Source organism: Vulpes lagopus, chromosome 3, assembly GCF_018345385.1.
Source record: "Vulpes lagopus strain Blue_001 chromosome 3, ASM1834538v1, whole genome shotgun sequence".
Classification (NCBI taxonomy): Eukaryota; Metazoa; Chordata; class Mammalia; order Carnivora; family Canidae; genus Vulpes; species Vulpes lagopus.
The window spans coordinates 143,680,824-143,708,522 of record NC_054826.1 but is presented as its reverse complement, the minus strand read 5'-3'; the positions used below and the strand labels follow the sequence as shown (position 1 = coordinate 143,708,522).

At 48.1% G+C, this 27,699-nt stretch overlaps 1 protein-coding gene and 1 long non-coding RNA gene across 4 annotated transcripts in view; one reads left to right on the top strand and one right to left on the bottom strand.

Moving 5' to 3' along the window:
* Positions 1-14,650: 14,650 nt before the first annotated feature.
* F3 (coagulation factor III, tissue factor) lies at positions 14,651-26,289 on the bottom strand. Of its 2 annotated transcripts, none has more exons than XM_041750233.1 (6): positions 26,036-26,289; positions 24,961-25,072; positions 20,316-20,506; positions 17,875-18,053; positions 17,170-17,329; positions 14,651-15,637 (listed from the first exon to the last, which is right to left on the bottom strand). In XM_041750233.1, exons 1-6 carry the CDS (start codon positions 26,133-26,135, stop codon positions 15,501-15,503), a joined length of 879 nt encoding a protein of 292 aa, XP_041606167.1. In that variant the 5' UTR covers positions 26,136-26,289; the 3' UTR covers positions 14,651-15,500. The 2 variants fall into 2 exon arrangements, with proteins under 2 accessions (XP_041606167.1, XP_041606169.1); XM_041750235.1 differs by having other exon boundaries at positions 17,182-17,329.
* The window catches only part of LOC121488022, a 19,423-nt gene continuing 16,803 nt past the window's right edge, over positions 25,080-27,699 (top strand). Inside the window, exon 1 of one of the 2 annotated variants that reach the window (XR_005986962.1) lies at positions 25,080-25,503. This is a non-coding gene — a long non-coding RNA (uncharacterized LOC121488022). Of the gene's footprint in view, positions 25,504-26,357; positions 26,495-27,699 lie in introns of those variants that run through there. The other variant, XR_005986961.1, reaches the window with a different exon arrangement.

The following is a 27,699-nucleotide window of genomic DNA, read 5'->3' as shown; positions in this document are numbered from 1 at the left end:
GTCGCACGCAGGTGTCAGACGAGCTGGGAAAACAGATTGCCCCCCTCTGAATCCCTGTGACGACACGCATGTGGGGCAGGAAGTAGCTGCAGATGGACCTTTGCCCTGTGCCCCTCAAGAATGAGGAGCGGAATAAAACTAGAGGAGGGATTTTGTCACCAACCTGACTGACCTCCTGAACTCCTAGAAGCTTCTGTCTGTCAACCTTACCTTTTACAAACTAACAAACTGCTAGAACAGAAAAAAAATTTTTTTGAGGAACACACCTGAGCAGATGAATCAAAGTGCCAGAAAGTGCTTCTGCCTCTTTATTATGTTAAGATGATCCTCTGAAAATTCATCCCACGTCCTAAAAAAAAGGAACTGTTTTCCCCTGTTCAGGGAGTCACAGCTTTGGGAATTATTCCCTGTGATCTCCTTTCTTTGTACAAATAAGGTGACTCTGTGAGGCAACTCTACCTGGTAGAGTCTGTAGCTCACCGAGGAGAGGACCCACTTTAGTCCTGCGATGATATTCCTGCCACATCCTCCACATAGTGTTAAATTATTTAAAAGGAATTTTAGACACTATTGAAGTATAATACATATGCAGGAAAGTCCATAAATCGTAAGCTCGATGAGTTTTTAGAAAGTGTGCACGCTCATTACTACCCTCCAAATCAAGAACTAGAACATTGTCACACCTCCGAGGCTGCCCTCATGCCATCTAATTGTTAGCCTCCAAAAGCCACTCTTCTTGCTTTTATCACATAAATTGCTTTGCCTCTTTTTGAACTTCATATACATTAGATACCCTTTTGTGTATGGCTTCTTTCCCTCACCCTTATGAGACCGATCCATTGTTGATGTGGCAAGAGTTCCCTCATTTTTATTGCCGTATAATATTTAATTATACGAATAGACCATACTTTGTTCATCTTACCATGGATGGGCATTGGTTCTTCTGCGTGAAGCTGTTCCACGTAGTCCTTATAAACATTCTTACGCGGGATGCCTGGGTGGCTCAGTGGTTGAGCATCTGCCTTTGGCTCAGGGTGTGATCCTGAAGTCCCAGGATCGAGTCCCGCATCAGGCTCCCTGTGTGGACCCTGCTCCTCCCTCTGCCTATGTCTCTGTCTCTCTCTCTGTGTCTCTCATGAATAAATAAATAAAATCTTAAAAAAAACATTCTTATGCAAATCTTTGGGTGCACATATGTACGTGTTTCGGGAATGGAATGTGTCCAGCTTTGTTATGTATTGCAGACTGTTCTCCAAAGTAGTACCATTTTTACGCTCCCAGCATCAAGTGTATGAGAATTCCAGTTTTCCCAGTCCTTGCCAATATTTATATTGCTAGTGGTTTTTTCTTTTCTTTTTTCTTTTTTTTTTTTTTTTTTGTGTACTTTAGCCATCAACAGCAAATTACTGTGGCTTCACTCTGCATCTCCCTGACCAGTAATGAGGCTGAACTTTTGCGTGTTTATCTCCCATTGGAACATCCTCTTTTTTGAAGTGGCCATTTAAATCTTTGGGCCCCCTTTTACAAGTTGTCCTAGTGCTATTACAGATTTTTATGTATTCTGGGTATGAGTCTTTTATTGGATAAATGTTCTAATATCAGACAATGTAGACCTTAGGTTAATGAGCATTTCTAAAAATTCAGAGGCATATTTCATAACGAGAAAAAGATTGAACCAGCAATAATAAACACACAAACAAAACCCCACATAAATACTTGAAGGCAATAAACCAACTTGACATAACCTATGTACGTGGCAACTGCAGAATTCTTACAATCCCTGAATATGTTTGATCTGTCCATTTATTTAAGACTTCCTCAGTGTCTGTCAGTAATGTTTGGTAGCTTGCTCTTTCATTAGCTCTATGTCTAGGCATTTGATGTTTGTAGTGTCCTGGTGCAAATTGTATCCATTTAACATTTCTTTTTCTAATTGTTGCTACTGAGTAGAAATGCAGTTGATTTTTGTATATGGATCTTAGTGGACCATAATTTTGTATATGGACCATCCTTGTATCTTCTAAGGATGGTCCCATGAATAGATCTCCCATCCCATGCGCTCTGGACAGTGTAGTGTCAGCATCCTCCACAGAGAGGTGAGGTCTATATTCCCTCCCCTTGGACCTGGAGACCTTTGTAATTTGTTACAAATAATAAATGATAAGTTGGGAGATTTGAGGGTTGGCCAAGAAGGAGATGGGATCAGGAGAGGCAGTAACACACAAACTTCATATGGGTGGCACTTAGATAGTATTGCCTGGGAGGGGAAGTTCCTCCCAGTAACAGGGCCAAAACACATAAAAACGGACCAAACTAAGGAAAAATTAGTTCCAGAGATGGTGGTGTGGGACCACCACCCATGAGTGGAATAGGACAAGGGGACTCCTGGAGGGAAAGCGGAAATCAGGACTCATGTGCGTAGATAATGGTGCTCAGCAGCAACTGCTCTGAAGGGCAGTGGTTTGGGCCTCATAGCTATAGGCTGGTCTTATCTATGCTTGGCAGATGTTCGAGGCAGTTTCACGGCGTGGGGGGGGGTGTTGTACATCAAGTAGACTCTAGCTGGCTACAGATTTGGGAGGCGGTTTGGACTATATTTAAAACAAATAGATATGTGAGGATTTGAGTTTGGCACTGGTGGGCTTTGGGCTGATGGTCCTGGTCTTCTGTGAAGAAGTAAACAGGCCATTGGAGGCTAATTTAGAGGGACCATCTTGGGCCTGTTTATAGAATATTTCTGCGACCAATAAAATACAGCAGAAGTTCAAGTTAAATCCTTTTAAATTAACAATCGGTGTTTGTTTTCTGATGAATGTATGATATGGTTCATTGCAGAGTCAAGTAGAGAGAGAACAGGGCTCCTTTCTTACGGTCTTTTCTCTCTAGTCTGATAGACTTCATTTTTTTTAACCTTGCGCCACCTGCCGTAATGATCATAACAGGTACTCCTTTATTATTTCTAGTTGTGCCACCATATCAAGGTCTTCTTACTTTCCAGAAAGTAAGGCTTTCAGAGGCATATTTCAATGGGGTCTTCCTGGGGCCTTCTGTGTTCTTGCTTCCCTCTAGTTTTGGAGGCCGGCCAAGCTGCCAGCCCGACACAGAGCTCTCTTGCACTGGATCCCTCTGTTTTGGATTTATTCCTTTATTTAGTGGAACATGTCCTACAGTGGCTTCCTGGACAGGGTGCATGGGAGGAAAATTCTTTGAAGTCTTGTATGTCTGAAAATATCCTTATTCTGTTATACTGGTGGGAAGTCAGCTGGAATGCCAAATTTATTATTTTTTAAAATTTTTTCTAAAGACTTTATTTATTCATTCATGAGAGATACATAGAGAGACACAGGCAGAGGGAGAAGCAGGCTTTCTGCCAGGAGCCCAATGCGGGACTCGATCCCTAGACTCCAGGACCATGCCCTGAGCCAAAGGCAGACAGACGCTCAATCACTGAGCCACCCAGGCATCCCCGGAATGCCAAATTTAAATTTTAGATAATTTTTCCTTAAAATTTTTCTTATAGTCATTGGCCTTTTATATTTATTTTCTGAATATCATATTTGCTGTGGAGACTTTTTCTCCCACCCCTGTCTCTCTCAGGATTCTCCTCTGCCATATCTGGCAAGTCCTAGAGATCTCTAGAAAGGCAATTAATCTTTCTCCCCTTTCCAATGCACATGCAGATAGAGTATGGCTCCCTCGTCCATGTAAAAACATTTTCTAAGCCTTTGTCCATTATTTACTGAAATCATTACTCCATTAATTTCCTCTTGTCTTTTCTCATCGTTCCTATGGATTTAAATCTTTTAAGTTCACTTAGTATGGTGTTAGGGGGGTCTCGGGAAGGAGAGGAGAGACACATGTTTCATCTCTAACCGGAAAACCATGAAGACTTTTTTATGTCCCTCTGTATATACTTTCCCTCCAAAAGCTTATTTTAGCAATAAAGAGAGTAATATATTTAAGAAAACTCAAAGTGAATAATTGGACCATGATTTTAGGATGTTCTCTACAGCACATTATTTCACAGGGAATATGACCAGATTCATGATGCCTCATGGAACTTTCTGTTACTGCAGGTAAAGCTCCATTTGCTTTCCATTCTTGGAATGGAAGAGCAGGCTCCATGATCTGGTCATTCTGGTTTTCTGAAAATGCTTTTTTAAAAAAATTCACAGTCATCCTCAATTTAAAAATACCTTTAACCAATACTTTAAAAGCTGTCTTTTCTTAAAAAGATATGTTTTTAAAGATAAATTAACTCTAGCCATTTTGCCAAATTGCTTTCTCTTTGAGATGTTTGAGGCAACACAAACACCAAACATTGTCAAATACACTTTATTTGGGGTGGTATCTGATGCCCCAGTTGTGGCTTTAGTGATGCGAGCATTCCCTCTTCCTGGAGTGCTCCTCCCATTTACCCCTTCCCCGCTCCCCCTTTGACTGATTAACTCTGTGTCCTTTAGCTGAGATTTTAAATAGTCCTTCTGAGTCTAAGTTAGATGGCCCCATATGAGTTCCCCCAAATACCCTATACTTTCCCTATCGTATTATTATCAATTGTTCTGTTACCATTACCTGTTTGACATTTTACCCTACAAATGTAATGAGCTCTGTAAATGCTGGGATTGTGCTCATTGTGTTTTGATCAAACCCACAATGCCTGGCACATAGTAGGTGCTTAGTATTAAAATAAATTAATAAATAAGTGAGTGAATTCAAATGCATCATCATGGTGTATTCGAAGGCAGAATGATCTGGAAAAGGAGCCAAAACGGGTAAAGAACTATTTTGTACAACATTAAGGGTCCTAAGAAGGAGTGTAAGGTTGTAACGAGGTGGTGGGGAGAGTGCTGGGAATCCAGGAGAGGAAAGCTTCCGGCTGAGACCCAGGGAACACTATGAACTGCCTTGAAGGGTGGGGGGGTGGGTAGGTAGAAGCAAGGCATGTGAATCAATGGGATAGAGGCAGGAAAGCTTTTGGGGTTCAGAGAGCTGCAGATAAGGCAGGGGTCCTCAAAGTCTCATCTCTGGAAAATGGCAAAGTCCATCTTTGGAAAGTGTAATCTTTGCAATATGATCGTGGCTCTGCTTTTACCTTTGGCATGGATTAATAACTTGCGGATATTTAAGTTTAATAAATGACATATTTTATCAAGGCTGTGTAATTCTATCCATCAGTGAGGTGTCTGTCTTCCTTTTTCATCCTGTATCCCCTGCCCTGCATTCGTGAACTCAGGCAGAGGGGACTGAATGGTTAGGAAAGCACATAGAACAGAGCTTCTCAGACTGCAGGGAGTGTACACGTCGCCCGGAAAATGCAGATTCTGATTCAGTAAGTCTGGATTGGGGCCTGAGAATTTCCATCTCTCACTAGCTCTCAAATGGTGCCAAAGCTGCTGAACCCGGAGTCCACGGGAAGGAGCAAGAGCTGGAGTGGAACTCTAGCTCTGGACTCGAGAGACCACCGCAGGTGGAGTTGCAGCAGGTTGGGGAAGGTGCTCTGGTCTAGTGATTCGGGCCCACCCTCCCGCCAGATGCCTTCATTCTCCATCACTTAGCGGTGTTGGGTTTGGGGACTCCTTTCTCTTATAACCCGGTCTAGAAACATTCTAGAAGTTGCCAATCCAGAAGATGGCGCCACAATCTTAGTTATAAACCACACTTCCCTCTCCTGCTGTGCCGGAAGGGAAAGCACTTCCTGCCTCTCTGAAAGCTACATTTCTAATTCTCTGGCTTGACACAGGCTCAGGAAACAGGAGTTGCTTTGCAGATGGAGCATAGTTCTCTTGGTGGTTTCTGAAAATCACGTTGGAGAGAGAATGTCATGTCAAGACCCTTTCCTTAAAGCTTTTTTTTCAGAACCCTCCTTAAAGTTTATTACATTTCTCATGTTCAAGATGAGTTGCAATTTCTCAGCTTCAAAATTCTTGGATGTTTTTTTTTTTTAGTATTTTTATTTCCCCCCAGGAAGAGTGTCATTTTTAATTGTTCATTATTGATGCTCTAATAATGTATAATCACGTAATTGAGGCTAAAAGGAACCGGAGAGCTTCAGGCCAATTAGTGCACTTGACAAGAGAGAAGACAGGCTTCCTGATTTCATTTAAGTCCTCTTGAAAGAGTTTCTGTTCCTGGCAAGGGGGAAAATGCTAACAGACTCCTATGTGATAAACGCTCACCTAGGCAGTGCACAGTCTACACATGGAGAATCTTATCTGGGCTTTATATAGTACTTTGATTTTGGCCTCACAGCAAGCTGCATTCTGACCTCTTCAAGAGCTAGAAATACCCCATGTAGGGCTATAGCTGTACTCTTACTGCAGTAAAAATTAGATTAAGCCAGTGGTTCTCAAAATTTATTGGGTATTAAAATTACTTGGAGGGCTTCTTATTACAGCACAGATTGCTGATCCCTATCTTATACAGAGTAAGGGACAGGCAGCGCTAGGCAAGTAGAGACAGAGGGCCATGGAATTAGGCTCATAGAAATCCCCAAAATGCTGAGATGTAAGGAAACCGGAGATAAGGGATTAGATCAGACCACCTGGCCCTGGATGCTAGGGAGCATTTTCCTTTGGGGGCTACAATATATTTTTATTTATTTAATTATTATTATTTTTTTATCAATGAGAGACACAGAGAGAGGCAGAGACACAGGCACAGGCACAGGGAGAAGTAGGCTCCATGCAAGAGCTTGATGCAGAACTCGATCCCAGGACCCCGGGATCACAACCTGAGCCAAAGGCAGACGCTCAACCACTGAGCCACTCAGATGTCCCTTTTTCTCATTTTTATTTTATTTTATTTTTGTTTATTTTTTTGGGGGGGGGGGGGGAGTCTACAATATAATCACAGAAAATGACCAGACCACAAAGAAGTAAGTCATTAAGGGTGTTATCAATAGTCCTTGCTCAAACTAAGATGGCATAAGAATTTCAAGGCCATAATTATGCTCCCTGGTCAAGTTTTCAATAAGAGACCAGCCTAAAAGCCTTTGGTAGCAACTCTCTCGGGACCCCTCTCACTACTGAGAGCTCCTTCTGCATCCTTGCTTAGTAAACTTCTATTGCTTTACTCTCCTTCATCCAAGAGATTCATTCTTTGACTCTGACACAGAACCTAGCTCTCCCACTCCAGTACTACTCACAAAAATTACCTCAGGATGGATTAAAAACTTAAATGTAAGACCTGTACATGTAATGAAACTCCTAGAAGAAAACATAGGAACAAAGCTCCTTAGTCATGTTTGGAAATCATAGCTAAAGCACAGGCAACAAAATAAAAAATAAATAAGTGGGACTACATTAAAATATAAAGTTTCTCCGCAGCAAAGAAAACCACCAACAAAATGAAAAGACAACCTACCAAATAGGAAAAGAAAATATTTGCAAGCCATGTACCTGGTGAGGGGTTAATATCCAAAATATATACAGAACTCATATAATGCAACATCAAAACAAACCAAAAAACCCTGAATAGACATTTTTCCAAAGAAGATATACAGATGGCCAATAAGTACAAGAAAAGATGCGCAGTGTGGCTAGTCATTAGGGAAATGCAAATTAAAACCATGATGAGATATCACCTCACACCTGTTAAAATGGCCATTCTCAAGAAGAGAAGAGATAACAAATGCTGGGGTGCAAGTGGAAAAGGAAAGAGAGCCCTTGTGCACTGTTGGTGGAAATATAAATTGGTGCAGCCACTCTGGGAAGCAGTATGGAGGATTCTCAAAAGATCTAAAAAGATAGAAATACCATCTGATCCAGCAATTCCACCGCTGGGAATGTATCTAAAGGAAATAAAATCACTAACTCGAGAAAGATGTCTGCACCCCATGTTCATAGCATTATTTACAACAGCCAGACATGGAAACAACATAAGGACATGGAAACAGCGTAAGTGTCCATTGATGGATGGATGAATATAGAGGTTGTGGCACAATCGAAATATTTACTCGGCCATAAAAAGCCCCCCAAGAACATTCTACCATTTGCAACAACATGGGTCTACCTTGAAGGCATCATGCTCAGTGGAATAAGTCAAAGAAACACAAATACTGTATGAACTCACAAACACGTGTAATCTCACACCATCACCGCCGCATCCTAGAGAAAGAGGTCAGACCTGCGGTTGGGTGAGAATTGTTGGCAGGGGAGAGCGGATTGGCAGGAGGTGGCCAAAGGGCACGGAGTCCCAGTGAGGAGACAGACGCAGCCCTGGGGGGAGGGGGGGACTGCACGCCAGGCTGACCAGCTAGCACCGCTGAGAGATGCACAGAAACGCCCTTAGGAGGGTCGGTCCTCAGAGTTCTCAACACAAGGAGAAAACTTTTTTTTTTATTTTTAAGATTTTATTTATTTATTCATGGGAGACACAGAGAGAGAGAGAGAGAGAGAGAGGCAGAGACGCAGGTAGAGGTAGAAGTAGGCTCCGTGCAGGGAGCCTGATGCAGGACTCAGTCCCAGGTCTCCAGGATCACACCCTGGGCCTAAGGTGGCACTAAACCGCTGAGCCACGGGCTGCCCGGAAATTTTTTTAATTGCATCAGTATGAGATGATGGATGGTAACTAAACCCATGGCGATAATCATTTCCCAACAGATGAAAATCAAACCAGTATGCTGCATGCCCTAAACTTATACAGTGACGTATATAAATGATTTCTCAATAAACTTGGGTGGTGGTGGGGCAGCCCTGGTGGCCCAGTGGTTTAGCGCTGCCTTCAGCCCAGGGCCTGATCCTAGGGACCCGGGATTGAGTCCTGCGTCCGGCTCCCTGCATAGAGCCTGCTTCTCCCTCTGCCTGCGTCTCTCTCCTTCTCTCTCTCTCTCTCTCTGTGTCTTTCATGAATAAATAAAATCTTAAAAATAAATTGGGGGGGAACCAGCACAGATTTCTAGTTCAGTAACTCTGAGGTCAGGGCTATAGATTTGCTTTTCTCACAGGCTCTCAGGTGATGCTAATGCTGCCGGCTTGGGGATCCCCGCCTGTTGAGAGCCATTGGCTTAAGCTAACCTTGGAGCAAAGCGGTGGGGGGGAGGGCACTGGGTGGCTCAGTCGGTGGCCTGTCTGCCTTTGGCTCAGGTCACGACCCCATAGGCTCAGGATGGAGGCCCCCGTGGCGGGGAGTCTCCTCGCCCTCTGCCCCTATTCATGTGCTCTCTCACTCTGTGTCTTAAATAAATAAGTTACCTTAAAAAAAAAAAAAAAAAAGGACAAAGCGATGGTTTAGAAGTATCCAGCAAGAACGCATTTCCCCAGGGGATCAGCTGTGCACACGCGGCTTCCCTTTAGAAGGAAATCGAGGGGCCCGGCTGTTGGGGGGGGGGGATCTCGAGAAGGCGGACAGCGGGTCGGGCAGGGGGCAGAGCAAGCGGTGCGGGTGGGGCTGGGGCGCCCGGGGAGGCCGGGCCAGCCCTGCGGACCCCGACCTGCTGTAGCCCGACCTGCTGTAGCCGGACCTACGGCCGAGCAAGCGCCTCTGCCTCCGCAGCAGCTGGTGAGGGAAGAGGGGGACTCCTGGTAAAACATTATGACGCCGCATTGACACTTCGACTAAGTGAGCTTTAGGGTCCTGTTTGCAGCCGGAATGGTGGGATGGTGTCCTCTGGACGAGCCACCTGTGCTGCTGCTGCGGGGTGTCCCCCCCCCCCCCCCCCCCCGGGCCTGCGGTCGTAGCTGATGCGGGCAGCGCGCCCTTCCTGGGTGCACAGGGCTGGCGCTCAGACAGCAGGTGCAAGGGGCGCCCGCAGCAAGGGGGGGGGCCGCATCCACCTCGCCCCCGGCTGGAGGGAGGGGACCTGGGGGCCGGGGGGCGGCCCAGGGCATCGCCCGATTGCCCGGGAAGGTTCCTACCGGCCGGTGGAAAGGGAAACTCCATTAAAATGAAATCCAAGTGTTAGATGAAAATCACAACCGCTGCTGCACGGGCTGCGGAGGCCGTTCATAGGGGCGGGGGGCAGGTGCCCCCGGGAGAAGGCGGCCGCCGGGGAGACCCCCGTGGGCGGAGACAGCGGGTCAGCATCCCCTGCCTCTTCCTTGGAACTTCCGTGGAATCCCAAGAAAGACGTGCCGTCTCTGTTAGGATTCCCCGAGAGACGCGAGGGAGACCGATGGCACAGGGTCCCTCTGGGCCTGCAGCAGGGCAGCCGCGGGGGAGCTGCAGGGGAGCGCAGGGAGGGCAGGCCCACGGGGACCGTGGCACCGACCCCCCCACCCCCACCCCGCCGTGCACCTGCTCGCTTGCACCCCTGCCGCACCTTCACCTTCTCCTCCCTTAACTCAGCTCGGGAAAGTTCTCTGCTAAGCCTGGTTCCGGATTAGCCAAAGTGACACAGTCGCCCGTCCGGCCCGGCCTTCTTGGAGGGTTGAGAACAGTACCCCTAAAAACATAATCTATGTTTTTACAAGAATAGCTATGCCCGCTGTGAGGACCATAGACTGCAGGGACCAGACAGCAAGGCCAGCGGGGAGGCTGCTGAAATAATCCAGTAGGAGATGAGAATGACCAGAATTAGTGGGATAGCCAAAGAGGAGGTAACTTTTGGAACTGGGGTCTTTTTTTAAAGATTTATTTATTTAGTCCAGAGAGAGAGTGAGAGCTAGTGTGAGCTGGAGTGGGTGAGGGTGTGTGTGTGTGGCAGCGGGAGGGAGAAGTAGACTCCCCGCTGAGCACAGAGCCAGACTCAGGGCTTGATCCCAAGGCCCAGAGGTCAAGACCTGATCTGGATGCTTAACTCTCTGGACCACCCAGGCATCCCTGGAACTGGGGTACTTTAAAGGTAGAGCTGACCCCTTTGCCGATGGATTGAATGGGAGAAAAAGAGAAGTCAATGATGACACCAAGGGTTTTGGCTTGAACCAGTGGTGGTTCTACTCACTGAAATGGGAAAGACTGGGCGGTGGGAGAAACAGGTTTTGGGATTGGGAGAAATTATAGATTCTTTTTGGCCAGATTAAGATTGAGATGCCAATTAGACAGCCAGGTGGAGATGTTGTGTAAGTAGTTTGGTCTGCAGTGCAACTCGTTGGGAAGAGGCTGGGGGCTAAGATACACACTGGGAGTCATCTGTTTACAGGCGATATGGGCATAGGGCATAATAGAGCGAGATGATTGACAGAGTGAGATGGTAAGAGCCATGGGCCTGGCTATCGTACCTGGGGAGTGATTATTGATAGGTGATAGATTGGGGCACTAAGGTAATCCAATATTTACAAGTTGATGGGGTCTAAGGAGTAGGAAGTGAGGAAGAAATCCAGATGAGGGCTTCTACAAGGTCAAAGGAAGATTATTATTATTTTTAAAGATTTATTTATTTATTTATGATAGAGAGAGAGAGAGAGAGAGAGAGAGAGAGAGAGAGTCAGAGACACAGGAGGAGGGAGAAGCAGGCTCCATGCCGGGAGCCTGATGCGGGACTCAATCCCGGGACTCCAGGATCGCGCCCTGGGCCAAAGGCAGGCACCAAACCGTTGAGCCACGCAGGGATCCCCGGAAGATTATTTTTTTAAGATAGAAAATAATACAGTATGTTTGGGTTCTGATAGGAATAATTGAATAGAAAAGAATAACTAAACAGTGCCGGCAAGCAGGGATAATTTCAGAGCAAAATCACTTAGTAACTGAGAGCACGAATGTGGAAGTTACTTTACGATGTAAGCATTTTCTATTATAAGCTCACGTTGCAGGCGCCTTCCTCCTCTATGTTTATATTCCATGGTCAGTGCTTGCACTGCATCAGTTAGGGTACTTTTGACAGCAAGTTGAAAAAGTCAAGAAAGCCTGAGTCAAAGACAATCCAGTGGCTTATATCCTGTGGAAAGTCGATGGGTAGGGAGAACTTCAGGCAAGGTTTGATCCAGTAGCTTGGTGCCTTAGTTTCCTTCCCTCACTCTGCACTGCTCTCCAGTTGAGGTTGGCTCCATCTGTGGTTTCGAGATAACTGCCGGCAGCTCTGGGGGCCAGATGATCCTTCACTATATTCATCAAGAAAGAGCATCCCAACATTCCCAGAAAGAGCCCTGAGGTTCACCTTTCCTAGATGAGGTTAGGTCATGTGCCTGCAGTCACGAGGAAGGAATGTACTGACTGGCAAAGCCAGAAACACCTAGATTCCCAGGTGAAAAGCAGGGGCTATGGGTAAGGGAACAAGTGTCCGCTATAAGCTTCTGAATGAAAGTCACATGGCAACAGTAACAACCTCAGGCAACCCCTGGAGAGGAAAGAACACCTGCTAAATACACATGTTCTGGAACAGGGAAGAATTACATTTGGGAGTGAATTTATTTCCTATTTCGTGGACAGGGATGATTGTGCCTTCGTTTATTTAAGAGGCAGGTACTTAGATTATAAGCCGTCAGCTGTAACTAGGGTAAAACGTCTTTGGATTTCACAAGTATTAATTTCTCGTATGTAAGTCAAAGTGCATCAATAATTTAGGATGGTAAAAACCTATTTTCAAAGCCTGAAAGTTTGTTTACTGACAATTGGCCTGATGATACTTTAAGGGCCTGGGTAAGTAATGAAGTACGACTTGGCCCTCCGGAGGGCAGCCGTTTGTGGCTGCCAGCCAGCGATTACCAGTAGCCTTTTCTGCTCCCAGTGCTGAGGATGGCATTGGTTTGGGCAGTGGATGTTCTGTTTCAGCGATAAGGACAGGTGGGGAAACCTGGTGGTGGGGGGTGGGGTGGTGGTGGTGGTGGTGGAAGTGAAGGGGTGGTGTTGGGGGGGGTGGGGGGGTGGGGATGGTGGGGGGTCAACGTGTGCAGTCCGAAGCCTCCGATGAGTGCATGTGGCCTCATTTGGACCTGCCAGGAATTCCTTGCCCATGAACCCCCAGATCCCAGCTGCTATCCAGATCAGCTCTCACTCGGCCACTGCCGCCTTTAGGGGGTCCCCTCAAATTCCTCCCATTGAGAGGCCAGGAGCCACGTAACCCTGGAATCATTCCCAGCAGGGCAAGAGCAGCCTGGTGGAAGGAAACACGCAGTCAGATGCCCTCCCGGGACCTGTGGCCCCCCTGCCCCAGATCCTGGTCCCTGGGGGGCAGGGACTGGGGGGAGCCCAGAGCTCACTTAGCGCAGGCTCTGTGGCCGACTCTGCCGCAGAGGGAAGCCTCCGTTGGGCGCGGCCTCTCGGGCGCCCGGTGCAGCTGCTTCGGGCCAGCAACCCAGCCAAAGTAACCCGGCAAACCTTGGTCTGCTTTCCTTTAGGTCTCCAAAGTTCCTGCCGTTTTTCTCCTCCCGTTTTTCCAGGGACGGCAAAGGATTGTTTTCTCTGTTCTTCCAGAGAACGTGATGTTCTATCAAAGAGAACATGCTTTAGAGTTTTAGTGGGAATGCTTCGAGTTCTCGGAGCAAAGGAACAGATGGACTGGAAATGTATGAACAGCTGGACAGTGAACTCATTCTTCCCTTATTTTAAGAGCTTGGTCCGTGTGTCCGTGGGGTGGGGTGGGGTGAGGTGGGGTGGTGAGGGGTGGGGGGCACTTCCAGGTGGCTGAGCCATCTGGATGCTCTTCCTAGACTGCACGGGCCCAGCCTTTTCCAGTAGGAGGCAAGCACGGTTGTGGCCCGACTAGGTGCCAGGAGCCTCATTCCCATCTCTAGTTAGAATCCTCTTTCAATACTTTTGTGAGATCAAGACGGTTCTGCTGTATTTTATTCGTATTTGAATGGTGGACTCTCTATGTCTATGCTCTAGAGGGAAGTAATGTAGTCAACTGGGACTCGGCCATGAGCAGGAGCCTACTGGTTGGGTCTTCAAAGGGCCATAAACACGAGCCAGACCCAGTCCTACCCACGAGTTGCTCTCAATTTAGTTTGCTTTTTTCATTTTAAAGATGGATAGATTTATTTATTTATTTATTTTTTATTTATTTATGAGACACACACACACACACACACAGAGAGAGAGAGAGAGAGAGAGAGAGAGAGGCAGAGACATAGGCAGGGGGAGAAGCAGGACTCCTTCCGGGGACTGTGGGATCACGCCCTGAGCCGAAGGCAGATAGATGCTCAACTGAGCCACCCAGGCATCCCAATCTAGTTTGCTTTTAATGAACTCTAGGGAGCCTCCACTTCTCTCTCTCTCTCTCTCTCTCTCTGATTTTCTTTCAAGATGATAGTCCAAAGAATCTTTCCTTTCTCCTTTCCAGCCTTCATCTGCAACTCAAACTAATGCCAATAGGAAATAGTTGCCCCCTCTAAATCTGCAATAGACTGTGAAATTTTCTCCCGTCCTGGGATACCATGTAGCCCTGCCATTGCTGTGTGACTGGTGGTGACTCCCTGTAGGCAGAATATTGTCACGCGTGGTCGGGTGTCTTGCCCGGGGCAGTGGCATGTGAGCAGAAGTTTTAAGAGGTCTCTCAAAGCTTGAAGGCATGGCTGCCGTTGTGACTAGTTATTTGCTTTTCCCTCTGCCCTGACCCAAAGAGTCTTCCCCTTTGGTTTGGGTCCTAGAATGAGAACATAATTAAGAAGACTTGCAGTCAACTCGCAGTCATCAAACTAATGTAAGTGAGAAATCAAGATAATGTGGTGGGGAGCCACTGAGAGTTTTTGGGTCATTTGTTCCTGCAGCAGGGCCAACTAATACAAAGACCAAACCATAAATAACAAAATGGAAGATATAATAAATACAATAGTCACAATTCCCAGTCACCTTTATTTATATATAAAAGTATATTAAATAAATTATCTCAATATATACAAACAGAACAATATTACTTCTATAAATAGAAAATCCCCATGTATAAAACCTTTTAAAAAATTATATAAATATATACAATATGGACCATAAAAGCTTGTAGTACCTTAAATCATCACCTCTATATGGTGTGTATAGTAGTCTTATAAAAATAGAGTTAGCTGTCAAGTGCTTAATCCACAGCATCTGAGTCAGTTAAAGTGCTAAACAGTAAGGCACTTTAGGAAATGTGCCCCAAAACAGAAGTCTTCTGCATTGAACACATTCAAAGTTTGCCAATTGTTTTGAACCTCCAAAAGAACTCAAAAAAGAAGAACCTAAATACCATATATCACAAAACAATGTTATATGTTAGAAAAGTCCACCCAATTTCCATTTTACTCTCCCACATGATTTGAAGTCACCTCAAAACTTTTCCAAACACCTACCCAGGATTTCTTAAACCTTTTGTTCATTTGTTTTTGATTAGACAACCTGGTGTCATTTGGGGTGCAGAATATACATTCTAAAACATGGTATGTGCAAAAAGTACCATAGTGTTAAAATAGAAATTTTAAAAACTTGGACTGGGTTGTACATTCATTACATTCCAAAGTGTCTAATGCTGCTGCCGAAACCAGAATGCTAATCATGAGAACAGGTCCCATAAAGAGCTTTCTGTGAGCCCAAGCTGTCTCCGGGCTCCAAAATACTCATTTGTGTTTCTATATATTTCTATTCTCTAAAAAGTTCTTGGTCACAGTGCAACATAAACTTTGTCGCAGTTGGCAGCTCCAAGGGCACCTTCTTTATGCAGCATTGAGTGGGGTGCTCTCCTTCCCACTTTGCCTTGCTCGCACCTTCCTGCACTTGTACAGAGACACAGACAGGATGATGGTGAAGATGATGACCACGAGCACCACAATTCCAATGACGAGGAACATTTCTGAAAAACAAAAGGTAGAGTCAACTTCAACTTTGAGAGCTTCCCCTTTATCAGTGGGCAAAACTGAGAGCACAACCCCAAATTACACTAGCCTGCTTTAGCCTAATTTAAAATTTCCTTCCTTCCACTCTTTCCAACACAACAGACTTTGATTAGGAAAGAATTGGCCAAAGCCTAGATGTTTAAGGGCAGTTGACAGTGGTGAAAATCATTTAATGGGCTATTTAATAAACTGGATAATGTTCACAGCCTGGAAACGGTACACGTAAATGGGAGCAGGAAGAGCTGTTAGAGCAAGTGGCTAAAAATAATGCTGCGTTTGGTGGCCAGGATGATAATATGGTAGAAGACCAAGGATCAGTGCAAACAGCGAGGCACTGAGTGCTAGCAGGGTTCTGGTGAAGGAGAGATGATGGTTGGTTGGGGTGCCAAGAAGGCTTCCTGGTGGAGGTGGCATTTGAAATGGTTCTCAAGGACACATTTCAGTAGATGGCGAAGCGGCAGGGAGGCAGTGATCTGGGTGTGTGTGGAGACAGGCAGTGGAGCTCCAGTTGGCTTGAGGGAGACGGCTGCGAGGACTGTGGCTCCGATGGCCCAAAGGGGTGCAGGACCAGAAGTAGAGCCATCACGGTCAACCAATAGGAGAGAATTTATCTAAAAGTGTTTTTAAATTTTCAAATCTTGTCTCACCATGGAGTTATCCGGGGACTCTTTTGTTCCCTGGATGTCCTCAGAGTACTTTGCTTATAAAGCCCGGAGGGAGACTCAGGCTTTCAGCTTCACTGGATGAATCTGAGCCCCTGCAGCATTTCCAGGTAGGAATCACTCCTCACAAGGGGCCTGGGCCCCGAGTGTGCACACACGTGGGCGAGGGTATATCTGATACACTCAATATCTTCCCTTCAGGGGTTAGACTTTCTGTCTTCTGTGACAACAGCCCATGGTGGATCCCCACAAATGTCTATTGGGTGCTGCTACAGCTGGTCTAGAAACTCCCCCATAACTCCCAGGATCAGAATTTAAGTATGGGGATCCCTGGGTGGCGCAGCGGTTTGGCGCCTGCCTTTGGCCCAGGGCGCGATCCTGGAGACCCGGGATCGAATCCCACATCGGGCTCCCGGTGCATGGAGCCTGCTTCTCCCTCTGCCTGTGTCTCTGCCTCTCTCTCTCTCTGTGACTATCATAAATAAATAAAAAAAAATTAAAAAAAAAAAAAAAAAAAGAATTTAAGTATGAAAAAATATCCAGAGAAGTCTGTGATTTAATGCTAAATCCTGAACATGCACCATGTGTCCAGTGCTCAGCCGAGGGCTTGGTGCTCAAGAAAACACTAGCTAAGACAAGGGAACAACACAGAAACATTTCCAAATGCCTAAAATTGTAAGAGTACCCCCCAACAACACAACACAAACAACAACAACAAAAACAAGGCTGTTTCTCCCTGAACAAAAGTACACCCTGGTTCTGAGGGTGGAGCCGGTGTTCCGGAAGGTATCCATGCCTCCCAGATGAATGATGGTAGAGCCACTCACCTCTGAACATACCTTTCTCGTGCCTGGTGCACTCAATGGGACTTTCTGGACTCTTTTGGTTAGCTTTCCGTGATGGAATCCCTGCTTGAACACTGAAACAGTAGTTTTGTCCTTCATCCACATCAATCAAAAACTCATTAGTGTTTGTCTTGGCTGTTTTCTGTTAAAAGACGAAGAGTTCTTAATTCACCTGGGCTCAGAGTGAATACCTTCCCCTTTGCTAAGTCACTGTGAAGGTAAAAGCCTTCAGGGACACACCTGACATATAAAGGATTAGAAGTGACTTGGCTGATCTGGTCCCCCTGCTAACTGTTACAGATACTTCTTCCAAGACCAAAAATATCCAATTTAGGCACATCCAACCCAATTTAGCTCCTCTAGAAGATATTTGCAATAAAGGAAAAAAGGAAAGAAACATTTCATCATTGAATGGAAAACCGATTTTGTCTCCGGGACCCTCCAGAGAGGAAGGAATGGGAGAGCCGGCAAGAGCCTTAGAGATGACCCAGTTCAGTCCTTGGCAGAGGAGCCTGAGTATCGGAGGGGCCGCACCCCGTCACAGGTACTGCCCCCCCCCGCCCCACCACCACACTGCCCTCTCACCCACCCCATTCTGGCATTTTTGAATTGAGGGAGGAAGTGGGCTGTAAAGTCAGAGATCCACAATTTAAAACAAGTCATAAAAGCAAATGAAAGAATCCTCACCTTTCCTGTACTTGAAGCTTTCCAGTAATAAAGTGTGTAACTTAAGTCCTTGCCGAAAACATCCCGGAGGCTTAGAAATGTGCCGTTCACCTTGACCAAAGTGCGTGCATCTTGTACGATCACATTCAGTTCCGTGCCAACTTGTTTGAAACTCTGAATTGTTGGCTGTCCGAGCTTTGCTACAACATAGAAAACGAGCTCTGATGGAACCAAAAATTCTATGCCAAGTAGAATTCCATTAGTTCTCGAGACAACCCGGTCATCCCTCGTGAACCCCTGCATCGAATCAGCTCACTTAGCAGTAGTAAGCTAAGTGGCTCCCGAGCCAAACCCCGAGGCTTCCCAGGGCACATAAAACAGAGCCATAGACAGAATTTTAAATTTCCTTGTAGTCACATTAGAAAATGTAAAGAGGAACAGCTGAAATTACTTTTATATTATTTATTTTATTTTATTTTTATTTTTTTAAAGATTTTATTTATTTATTCATGAGAATACAGAGAGAGAGAGAGAGGCAGAGACACAGGCAGAGGGAGAAGCAGGCTCCATGCAGGGAGCCCCACGTGGGACTCGATCCCCGGTCTCTAGGATCACACCCTGGGCTGAAGGTGGCGCTAAACCGCTGAGCTACCCAGGCTGCCCTGAAATTACTTTTAATAATACATTTTGTTTAACTTCAAATAGCTAAAATATTATCATTTAACATGTAATCCATATAAAAATTTTTGGAGATACTTTTCAAAATCCACTATATATTTTATACGTATATAGCCTCAGCCATAGTTCAAGTGCTCCAGAGCCACATGTGGTTAGTGGCTGTCATACTAAACAATACAGTTGTAGGAGATTCTATATTTTAGATACAATAAATTAGGGGATGTGGGAAAGGCTGGGCTGTGCCCTTGGTACCTCAAGAACCACTGGGTCTCTGCAATGGCTCAGTCATCTGCTGTGCTTAGGCTGCATGACAGTAGATTAAATCCCAGTAACTCAACATGAATTACACACAAATGTGTGTGTGTGTGTATGTAGGAGAGCACATGCAAAATTACTATATAAAATATTTTGTCTTACACCACGAAAGGATTTGAAATGGCTTACAAAAACCTCAAGAACTATAAAAGGAACTCCTGAGGATACGACCAAAGCGGGTGTGAGGGATCCCTGGGTGGCGCAACGGTTTGGCGCCTGCCTTTGGCCCAGGGCGCGATCCTGGAGACCCGGAATCGAATCCCAGATCAGGCTCCCGGTGCATGGAGCCTGCTTCTTCCTCAGCCTGTGTCTCTGCCTCCCTCTCTCTCTCTCTCTCTCTCTGTGACTATCATAAATAAATAAAAAAAAAATTAAAAAAAAAAAAAAGAATGCAAAGCGGGTGTGAGTATCACCAATCCTGCACGGTCCCTGAGGGTGGCTGAGTGCCACGGGAGACACACAAGTGAAGGCCACAGAGGAGTGTGAAGACAGGCTCTGTCCCACAGGGGCTCAGGGAAGGCAAACGGATTTACATGGGGTTAGGTTGCTTCCTATTTCCACCCCTCAAAGTAGACGGTGGAGGGGAAAGGTGGAGGACGGCGCCGGGCCTCTCCCCGACCCCGCCTGGAGAAAGGTGCTCTCTCAGTGGCTAAGCACTGAGACTAAGGGTAAGGACTAAGCACTGATCAAACTTTCATTCACATACTTTCATTCCAACCTTTCGTTCTCTTCTGAAAAGAGCAGCTGATTTCACTCTTCTTAACGTGCTACATTTGTTTATTAAAAATACCTAGTTCAGAACCATTGTCCAGGCCAGAAAAAACCTCACATTTAAATCCACTTGGCAGGAGTCCTCTGCATTCCCTTTCTAGATGCTAAGGTCAGCTTACTGGGGCGAAGGTTAGGGAGGGAAGCATTCCTCATTTTCAAAGCCAGCATGAAGGAGGCAGGCCCGGGGCTGGCCAGGCAAGTGTCGGCACATCACGGCGTCACGGGACTCCGAGCGTGGTCAGGTGATTTGAAGAGGCCGGCAAGCCTGATCGTGGACTTAGAGGGAGACTGGACCTACCCCACGGATTTGTGACTGTGGAAACCCTAACCTGGGACTTCTGGGCTCACGATGGAAGAGACTATTCAGGAGATTTATGTGCATCTGTAATACAGAAGCTCCTAGATATCCATGGGGGCAATGCTGATTCTCCGCCTTTGGTGGATTCCTACCCCCCTCATACAGCCAGTTCCTGGGAGGGCCTGGGGACAGGCGGCCGGAGAAGGTTACTCCGTGTCACTGTTAGCAACTGCACAGTTTACGTTCTGTGAACCTCCTACCATGCAGCAGGAATGAGCCAAGGGGGCTGTGGCATTTACCAATTTCTGAGAAAGAGCGTGTGTTTTCTTTATGTAATAGGCCCTAAGAGTCACAAAAATATTCAGACCAAGAATGCAAGGTTATTACAAAGAGTACTTACTCTCTATGTAAGGTATGAACTCTGGGGAGTTTGTAAATGGAGGCTCCCCAGAGTAGTCAGTGGCATCGGCTGGGTAGGAAAAGACCCGTGCCTGGTATGTCTGATGCACGTCATTCACAATTTCATCGGTGAGGTCACACTCCGTGTCTGTGGTGTAGAAGCATTTGCTTTTCCAATTTCCTAGTCTAGGGCTAAAGGAAGGAAGGAAGAGGCATGAAACATCATGATTTGCATCGGAGGCAGATTGCTCTCTGGCTGTGGCACTGTGTTATACTAACAGCACCCACACGCAGTCCGCGCGGGCATTTGCTATGCTGAGCACTCTTGGGGTGTCTGAGTCTTCCCAGCAAGCCGGGAATGGCTCTGTAATTACTCGGTTTTCATAAATAAGGCAAGGTGACAATGGGTGACCAGCTCAAAGTCACACAGCAGGACTCTGAGCCAGCCAGCAGTTTGCCTGCTTGGGTCTGTGCTCTCCACCATTTGTTAAATACCTTTTTTTTAAGATGTTATTGATTTCAGAGGAAGAGAGAAACAACAAGCAGGGGGAGGGGCAGAGGGAGAGGGAGAGGTAGGCTCCCTGCTAAGCAGGAAGCCCAACTGGGACCCCAAGACTGTGACCTGAGCCCAAGGCAGAAGCTCAACTGACTGAGCCCCCCAGGCCCCCCAGATATCTTTCTTAAAATGTAAACAATTCATTACAGTTACATGGGAGAGAGAGCAATTTTCCATCAAGACCCAATTATTTGCTATAGTCTACTTATTATAACACTCTTACACACTTATTTTTTTTAAGATTTTACTTAGAGGGAAAGAGAGTATGAGTATGATTGGGGGTAGGGGCAGAGGAAAAGGGAGAGAATCCCAAATAGACTCCACACCCAGCGAGGAGCCCGATGTGGGGCACGATCTCATGTCCTGGAGATCATGACCTGAGCTAAAATCAAGCGTTGGATGCTCAACTGACTGAGCCACCCAAGAGCCCCTATTTCAACATGTTTTTTTTTTTTAATATATATTTTTTTAAATTTTTTATTTTATTTATTTATGATAGGCACACAGTGAGAGAGAGAGAGGCAGAGACACAGGCAGAGGGAGAAGCAGGCTCCATGCACCGGGAGCCTGACGTGGGATTCGATCCCGGGTCTCCAGGATCGCGCCCTGGGCCAAAGGCAGGCGCCAAACTGCTGCGCCACCCAGGGATCCCCTCAACATGTTTTTATCACATTCTATATTCTATGTGGAACATAGTCAATGTAGTAATAATAGAATCTACATAAATAATACATTCCATATATTACATTTGATTGTGATCGTGATTAGTGTGGTTATTTATCACTGAATCTACTATATGCTGGCTACTATACAGAGCCCTTGACACAGGTTACTTCATTTGCTATAATCCTTCCAAGAAGTTATTGGATCTTTTTCACACAGGCTCAGAACCACTAAGTAACTTGTACAAGGTCACGTAGCTAATGAGGTGAGAGCTGAGTCTGTCCGTCTCATTATGCTGCCTGCCTCCCTCACTTCTGCTGGATGCGAATACAGCCCACCAAAGATGATCACGTAACAATACAGGTGGGATCTAACAGTCCGAGAGACGAAGAGGCTAAGGCAGATCTTTCTTTTGAGAGACATCATTGAAGAAGAAACAGTTTAAGGAACTGCTAACCATGAAACTAAAGGACCAAAACGTCTGTAGACGAGTGTCCCTGCCACTGAATCCATGCGTTTCTGTCCCACATAAATTGACAGCCACACTGCTCTTTCCTTCAGCACCGCAGACCACCAGAGAGCCCTGCCCATCATTCAAGACCATGCTCCAATCCCACTTTCTCCAGGAATCTCCAGATCTTCTTTCTCAGAATTGGCCTCTCCCTTCCCTGTGCCCATAGCTCCACTGAAGCACTTACTTCGAACTTGGTACTGGGGTCCATCCCTTGTGTGCTCCCCCTTAAGCAGCAGGGCTTAACAGGGGGCCCACATAGCCAGACCTTGCTGACTGCTAGGTGGTTTGCACTTTTGGGTTGAATTGGGGAAAATGAGCTGCCATATGGATTCAACTGTCTCAGTTCACACATAAGAGCCGTAAGTACATATCGTAGAAAATCTGAACTAAATTATCGTGGGTGAGGGCGTATAGGCAACTATACTCTTTGTTCTAAAATTCACAAACTGAGACTGATAGAGAAATATCTTGCTTTCTTTGATTTCTCTGACTTTCTGTGATAAGAGAGGCTTCCTTAATCCCAGAATGACCAAAATGCATTTTTAATATTTATATCACTTCTATTCTAAAAAGTGAGTGAGAACATGACGCGTCTTCTCTATCGCTATGGCACATGTTGTTCAGATTAACAGGGGAAAGCCTGCTGGGCTCCGTGGCCGCATTCCATCTGAGATAGGTATTCGGTTCCTCCCAGCTCACACACAGAAATCACAGCTAACTTTCTCTGGTGAAAGCACAAGCACCTAGGTCCCCTCAAGTAGTCAAGTCCTGTGAACAGGTAATGAAGGGGGCAGTTCTGTACCAAATTCCTCTAAATGCTATTGTCAGCATCAACGTTTTAAAAGGCTTCAAGCTTCCTCTAGGTATTGCAAAACCTCCTAATTTGGAAATAATAAATGTCCCACTTGAATTACTAAGAAATTCCAGCAGAAGCCAGATTCACCAATTTAGGAGCAGGTTGTTTTCTAGAAGCTTTGGAAGTTTATTTAAAGAATTCAGAACATTTCCATAGAATCTGTATTACAGGTGATGTTTGGGTGCTAAGGTTGGAGCCAATAGCACTTCCCAACTACCACTGAAAACTTTCCACGGGGGAAACAGGCAGTTGGCGCTCCAAGCAGGGGCTCCAGGCAGAGCAGTGGCGCCCTGTGGGTGGAGACAGGCTGGTAGTGAGGGTGGATGGGTGAAGAAGAGCAGCAGGTCAAAAAGCTTTCTCTAGGGTCGGAAAACCAAGAGGGAAGAAGCCCACAGAGGAGACGCAGTGGGGATGGCCTTCCTTCCTCCTCCCAGCTTTGGGGCCTCACATCAGACTGGGGCAGACCCACCAAAGCAGGTGATGGGGAGACCCCAGTTCCAGACCTGGCTGGGCACTCACTACCAGGGCAGTCACAAATAAATCCCTCACCTTCCCTGGGCAAGTTTCCTCTTCCCTAATAAGACTGCCATGGTCCTTTTCACCCAAGAATTGTATTTACCCATAGGGAGGCTGAAGAAGAATGCTGGTTTCCTGCAGGGCAGGGGTGCAGAACTGCCCACAGGTTCTCTAGTGCAGGAGGTAGGAGTGTGGGAGGTCAGGCTCTTGGCAGGAACCCCTCATCCCCATCTGCAGGCCCCTCCAAACTGCAGCTCTGCTAGGATGTGTGCACATCAGGGCACGTGTTCACTGAAATAGCGGCAGCCTTGGAAAGTCTGAGAACTTAGAGTTCACAGAGGCTTATGTTTAAAAATCAGATCGGTCATAAATGTTGCCACGTATTCACCAAACATAAGATTGCGTATATTTAGGAATAAGCATTCCTCCTGAAGTCATATTTTCATTATCCAGAAGGAAGATGTTTTACTAATGTAAATTTCAGTTCTGCATCAGAGGAATTAATTACTAATTCTTAATTAGTGGAATCTGAATGGACAAGTTTGACAATAAGCATAATTATTACCGGGGGTTATGAAACTCCTGTGTGAAACTCTATCTATACATGAATGCACACAAAGACACAAATTCTCCTCCCCGTTTATCAAGAGTCGTCATGAAGTTCATTTTGAAAAACAAGGACATGTACCTAAAAGACCCACTCGAACTTAGGAGTTATGTTCCTAATAGTATATAAAAGGCTTGACACAAGCTGAAACAAAACAGCAAAACACCTTGAATTTTTAGCCAGTGACTCTACTGTGCCTTTAATTAGTGTTCATTTCCGCAGCAGCTCTCCTCTGTTTTATAAGGTGTCTAGCAAGCCTCCTAGAACATCGCAGAAACCAGAAACTCACCAAAACTATGGGGAAAACCGTCAAGGAAGACAGGTGGCACACGACTGACATTCAGACCAAAAATGCCCAATCACCAGCTCCTGGGAGAGCTGTCAGTCGGAGAGGAGGATGGATGAGGAGTATTTCTTCGGGGCTTAGTGAGTCACAAATTTGATCTCCTCCGAGATCATGTATGCAACTGAATTGGACTCCGGGTCCAAAGATTAGTGAATCAAACACTGCTTTAGGGCAATGTATACATTTGTACTCCTCCCTGCTCCCTCTGCAACATGTCAGATCTGGCTCACTGTCTAGACAGTTAACCAGGAAAAAGACATAGGGTTGGTTAGCATCGATTAAGAACACGATCTTCCAATGCTGCCACAGCCTGCTCTAGAAGGTTCACCGACACCCAGCTGGGACTCCACTTACGAATTTTCTCATCACCTCTAAAAACCAAGTAAAACATTCTATCAGTTTAAGTTGTGGCAATGTTGCAGGCTTCCTAGAGTATGGCTCTGGCCAGCAAATTACCACGAAGGCCCTCTTTGTCACCTGTTAAATACTCTCATCTATTAATCTGCTTTAAAGACATTTGTATTCAGCACAGGGAAGTGGAAACATCAAAAACCTGATTTTTCTTTTCTTTTTTTGTACCTAGCTTACCTTATCTGAACAGTGTAGACATGATTGATGGGTTTGGGTTCCCACTCCAAAATTGTCTTGAAATTAGTTGATTTCCAAGTTAAATTATATGCTACGACTACATCTGCAGTGCCTTTAAACAATAGAGAAACAACTATTATTAAACGAACTCAGCACATGACTTCATGTTGATGGTATAAAACATCTCACTCCCCCAACATCACCATAAACCTCATTTTTTTTCTAACTGCAAAAGCCTCATTCCTGAATTATCAAGACAAAAAGAAGTCTTTACGTTTTTCTTAATTTTCGGAATCAAATTCTCTGAGTTTCCTCATGGCAAGATCGACCTTGCAATCTAAAAAAACCAACAGAAAACAAAACAAACAAACAAAAAACAGGCAAGGATCTGCATCCAAGTCCTTGTTTGAAATCATCCATGGGGGCAAGCCCTGATGAAATTTGACCTAGAAGCACAGCTCAGGAGCCGGCAGCCTCCGGAAAGTCTAAGGCCAGCCCAGTCAGTGTGGCTTCACCGGGGAAGGCCGGGGAAGGAGGGCTGGGGTAAGTTCTGGAAAAAGGCAGACCCTACACGTGTGAGAGAGGTTAGGGCTGCAAACCGTAAGCCAGCCAATCTTGACTTTGTCCATTTTTTATGTAACACGTCGCTCTATGGAAGCTTTCGGACAGCCGAGCCGCAGCGAGGCCGGCTGGGTCCCCGGGCCCGGTGGGACGCGGCGCGGCTCGGCCCCCGCAGGGCCTAGAGCCTGCACCACCTGCGCTGCGCTGCGCTCCCGCCCGAGCGCGCACTTTTGCAACAGGGGTCGCCTCTAACCGGCTCTAAAACAAAGACGTTCTAGAAGAGACCACGAGGGCCGCTCTTCATCACGGAAGGTGCACGTGCAGCGGGGGGCAGCGGCAGCACCGCGCGCTGCCCGGGGCGGGGGGGGGGGGAGGTCTCCGTCCATCACCTCCAAGGTCGCGGTCACCTTCCCCGCCCGTAACGCGAGCCCGGGGGCTGAGAGCGCCGCGGCGGGCACCTGCGGGCACCTGCGGGCAGCTCGGCGCCCCCTGCCCCGGGCGGGGCGCCACTCACCTGAGGCCCCGGCCACCTGCAGGACGGCCCAGGCCAGCAGGAGCAGCCGAGCGGCGGCAGCCTCGGCGCGCGGCCCCCGGGGGCAGGCGCGGGTCTTCATGGCCCGGCGGGCGCTCGCTCGCTCGCTCCTGGCAGGACGGCGTCGCGCCCCGAGGCCTGCGGAGGTCGGGCTGGAGGCGCCGCCGGGCAGCGGGTGTCGGCGGGAGGGGCGCGGGGAGCCCCGAGTCTGGGGGAGCCCGCGCCCGGCGCGCTTTAAGGAGCCTCGGGCCGCCCGCCGCTCCGCCGGCCCCCGCCCGCCCCGCCCCGCCCCCCGCCCGGGCGGCCACTGGTCCTCGCGGTGGGCGGCCCCGCCGGTCCCCTCCCCGGCCCCGCCCCCGGGGGGAAACTCCGAAGGTGATTCACGCGTGATTCAACCGCGCCGCCGAGCGCCAGGCTTCCCTTCGGCTCCCGCGGCTCCAGGTGCGGCGGGGAACCCGGTGGTCCCCGGCCCCCAGGTCCCCCAGGTCCCCGGCCCCCAGGTCCCCCAGGTCCCCCAGGTCCCCGGCCCCCAGGTCCCCCGGTCCCCAGGTCTCCCCGGTCCCCAGGTCCCCAGGTCCCCAGGTCCCCAGGTCTCCCAGGTCCCCAGGTCCCCAGGTCTCCAGGTCTCCAGGTCTCCGGCCCCCAGGTCCCCCAGGTCCCCCAGGTCCCCAGGTCCCCAGGTCTCCGGCCCCCAGGTCCCCAGGTCTCCGGCCCCCAGATCCTCCAGGTCCCCAGGTCTCCGGCCCCCAGGTCCCCCAGATCCCCCAGGTCCCCAGGTCTCTGGCCCCCAGATCCCCCAGATCCCCAGGTCTCTGGCCCCCAGGTCCCCCAGGTCCCCAGGTCTCCGACCCCCAGGTCCCCCAGGTCTCCGACCCCCAGGTCCCCCAGGTCCCCCAGGTCCCCAGGTCTCTGGCCCCCAGATCCCCCAGATCCCCAGGTCTCTGGCCCCCAGGTCCCCCAGGTCCCCAGGTCTCCGGCCCCCCAGGTCCCCCAGATCCCCCAGGTCCCCAGGTCTCTGGCCCCCAGATCCCCCAGATCCCCAGGTCTCTGGCCCCCAGGTCCCCCAGGTCCCCAGGTCTCCGGCCCCCAGGTCCCCCAGGTCCCCAGGTCTCTGGCCCCCAGATCCCCCAGATCCCCAGGTCTCTGGCCCCCAGGTCCCCCAGGTCCCCAGGTCTCCGGCCCCCAGGTCCCCCACCCCAGGTCCCCCAGGTCCCCAGGTCTCTGGCCCCCAGATCCCCAGGTCTCCGGCCCCCAGGTCCCCAGGTACCCCGCCCCCGGCCCCCAGGTCTCTGGCCCCCAGGTCCCCCAGGTCCCCCAGCCCCCAGGTACCCCGGCCCCCAGGTCCCCAGGTCTCCAGCCCCCCCCCCCCGCCCCCCTCCGCCCCCCAGGTCCCCCAGGCCGGTGGGAGGGGCGGGTGGGGGGGGGGAAGACAGCAGGGTGCTCTGGGAGGAGTTCCTGAGGAGGAGGGCAGGCATTCTCCTCCCCCAGCGCTGGTTAGGTGCCGTGGGGGGGGCTCCCCCACACTCCCCAGAGGAAGGGCAGCTGGGGCTCTGGGCTGGCTGCGGCGCGGGGGGGTGGGGGGGGTGGGGTGGGGGGGGTGGGGGGGGCGGGCATCGTCCTGGCCTCGAATCTGCAGGCGGGGGCGA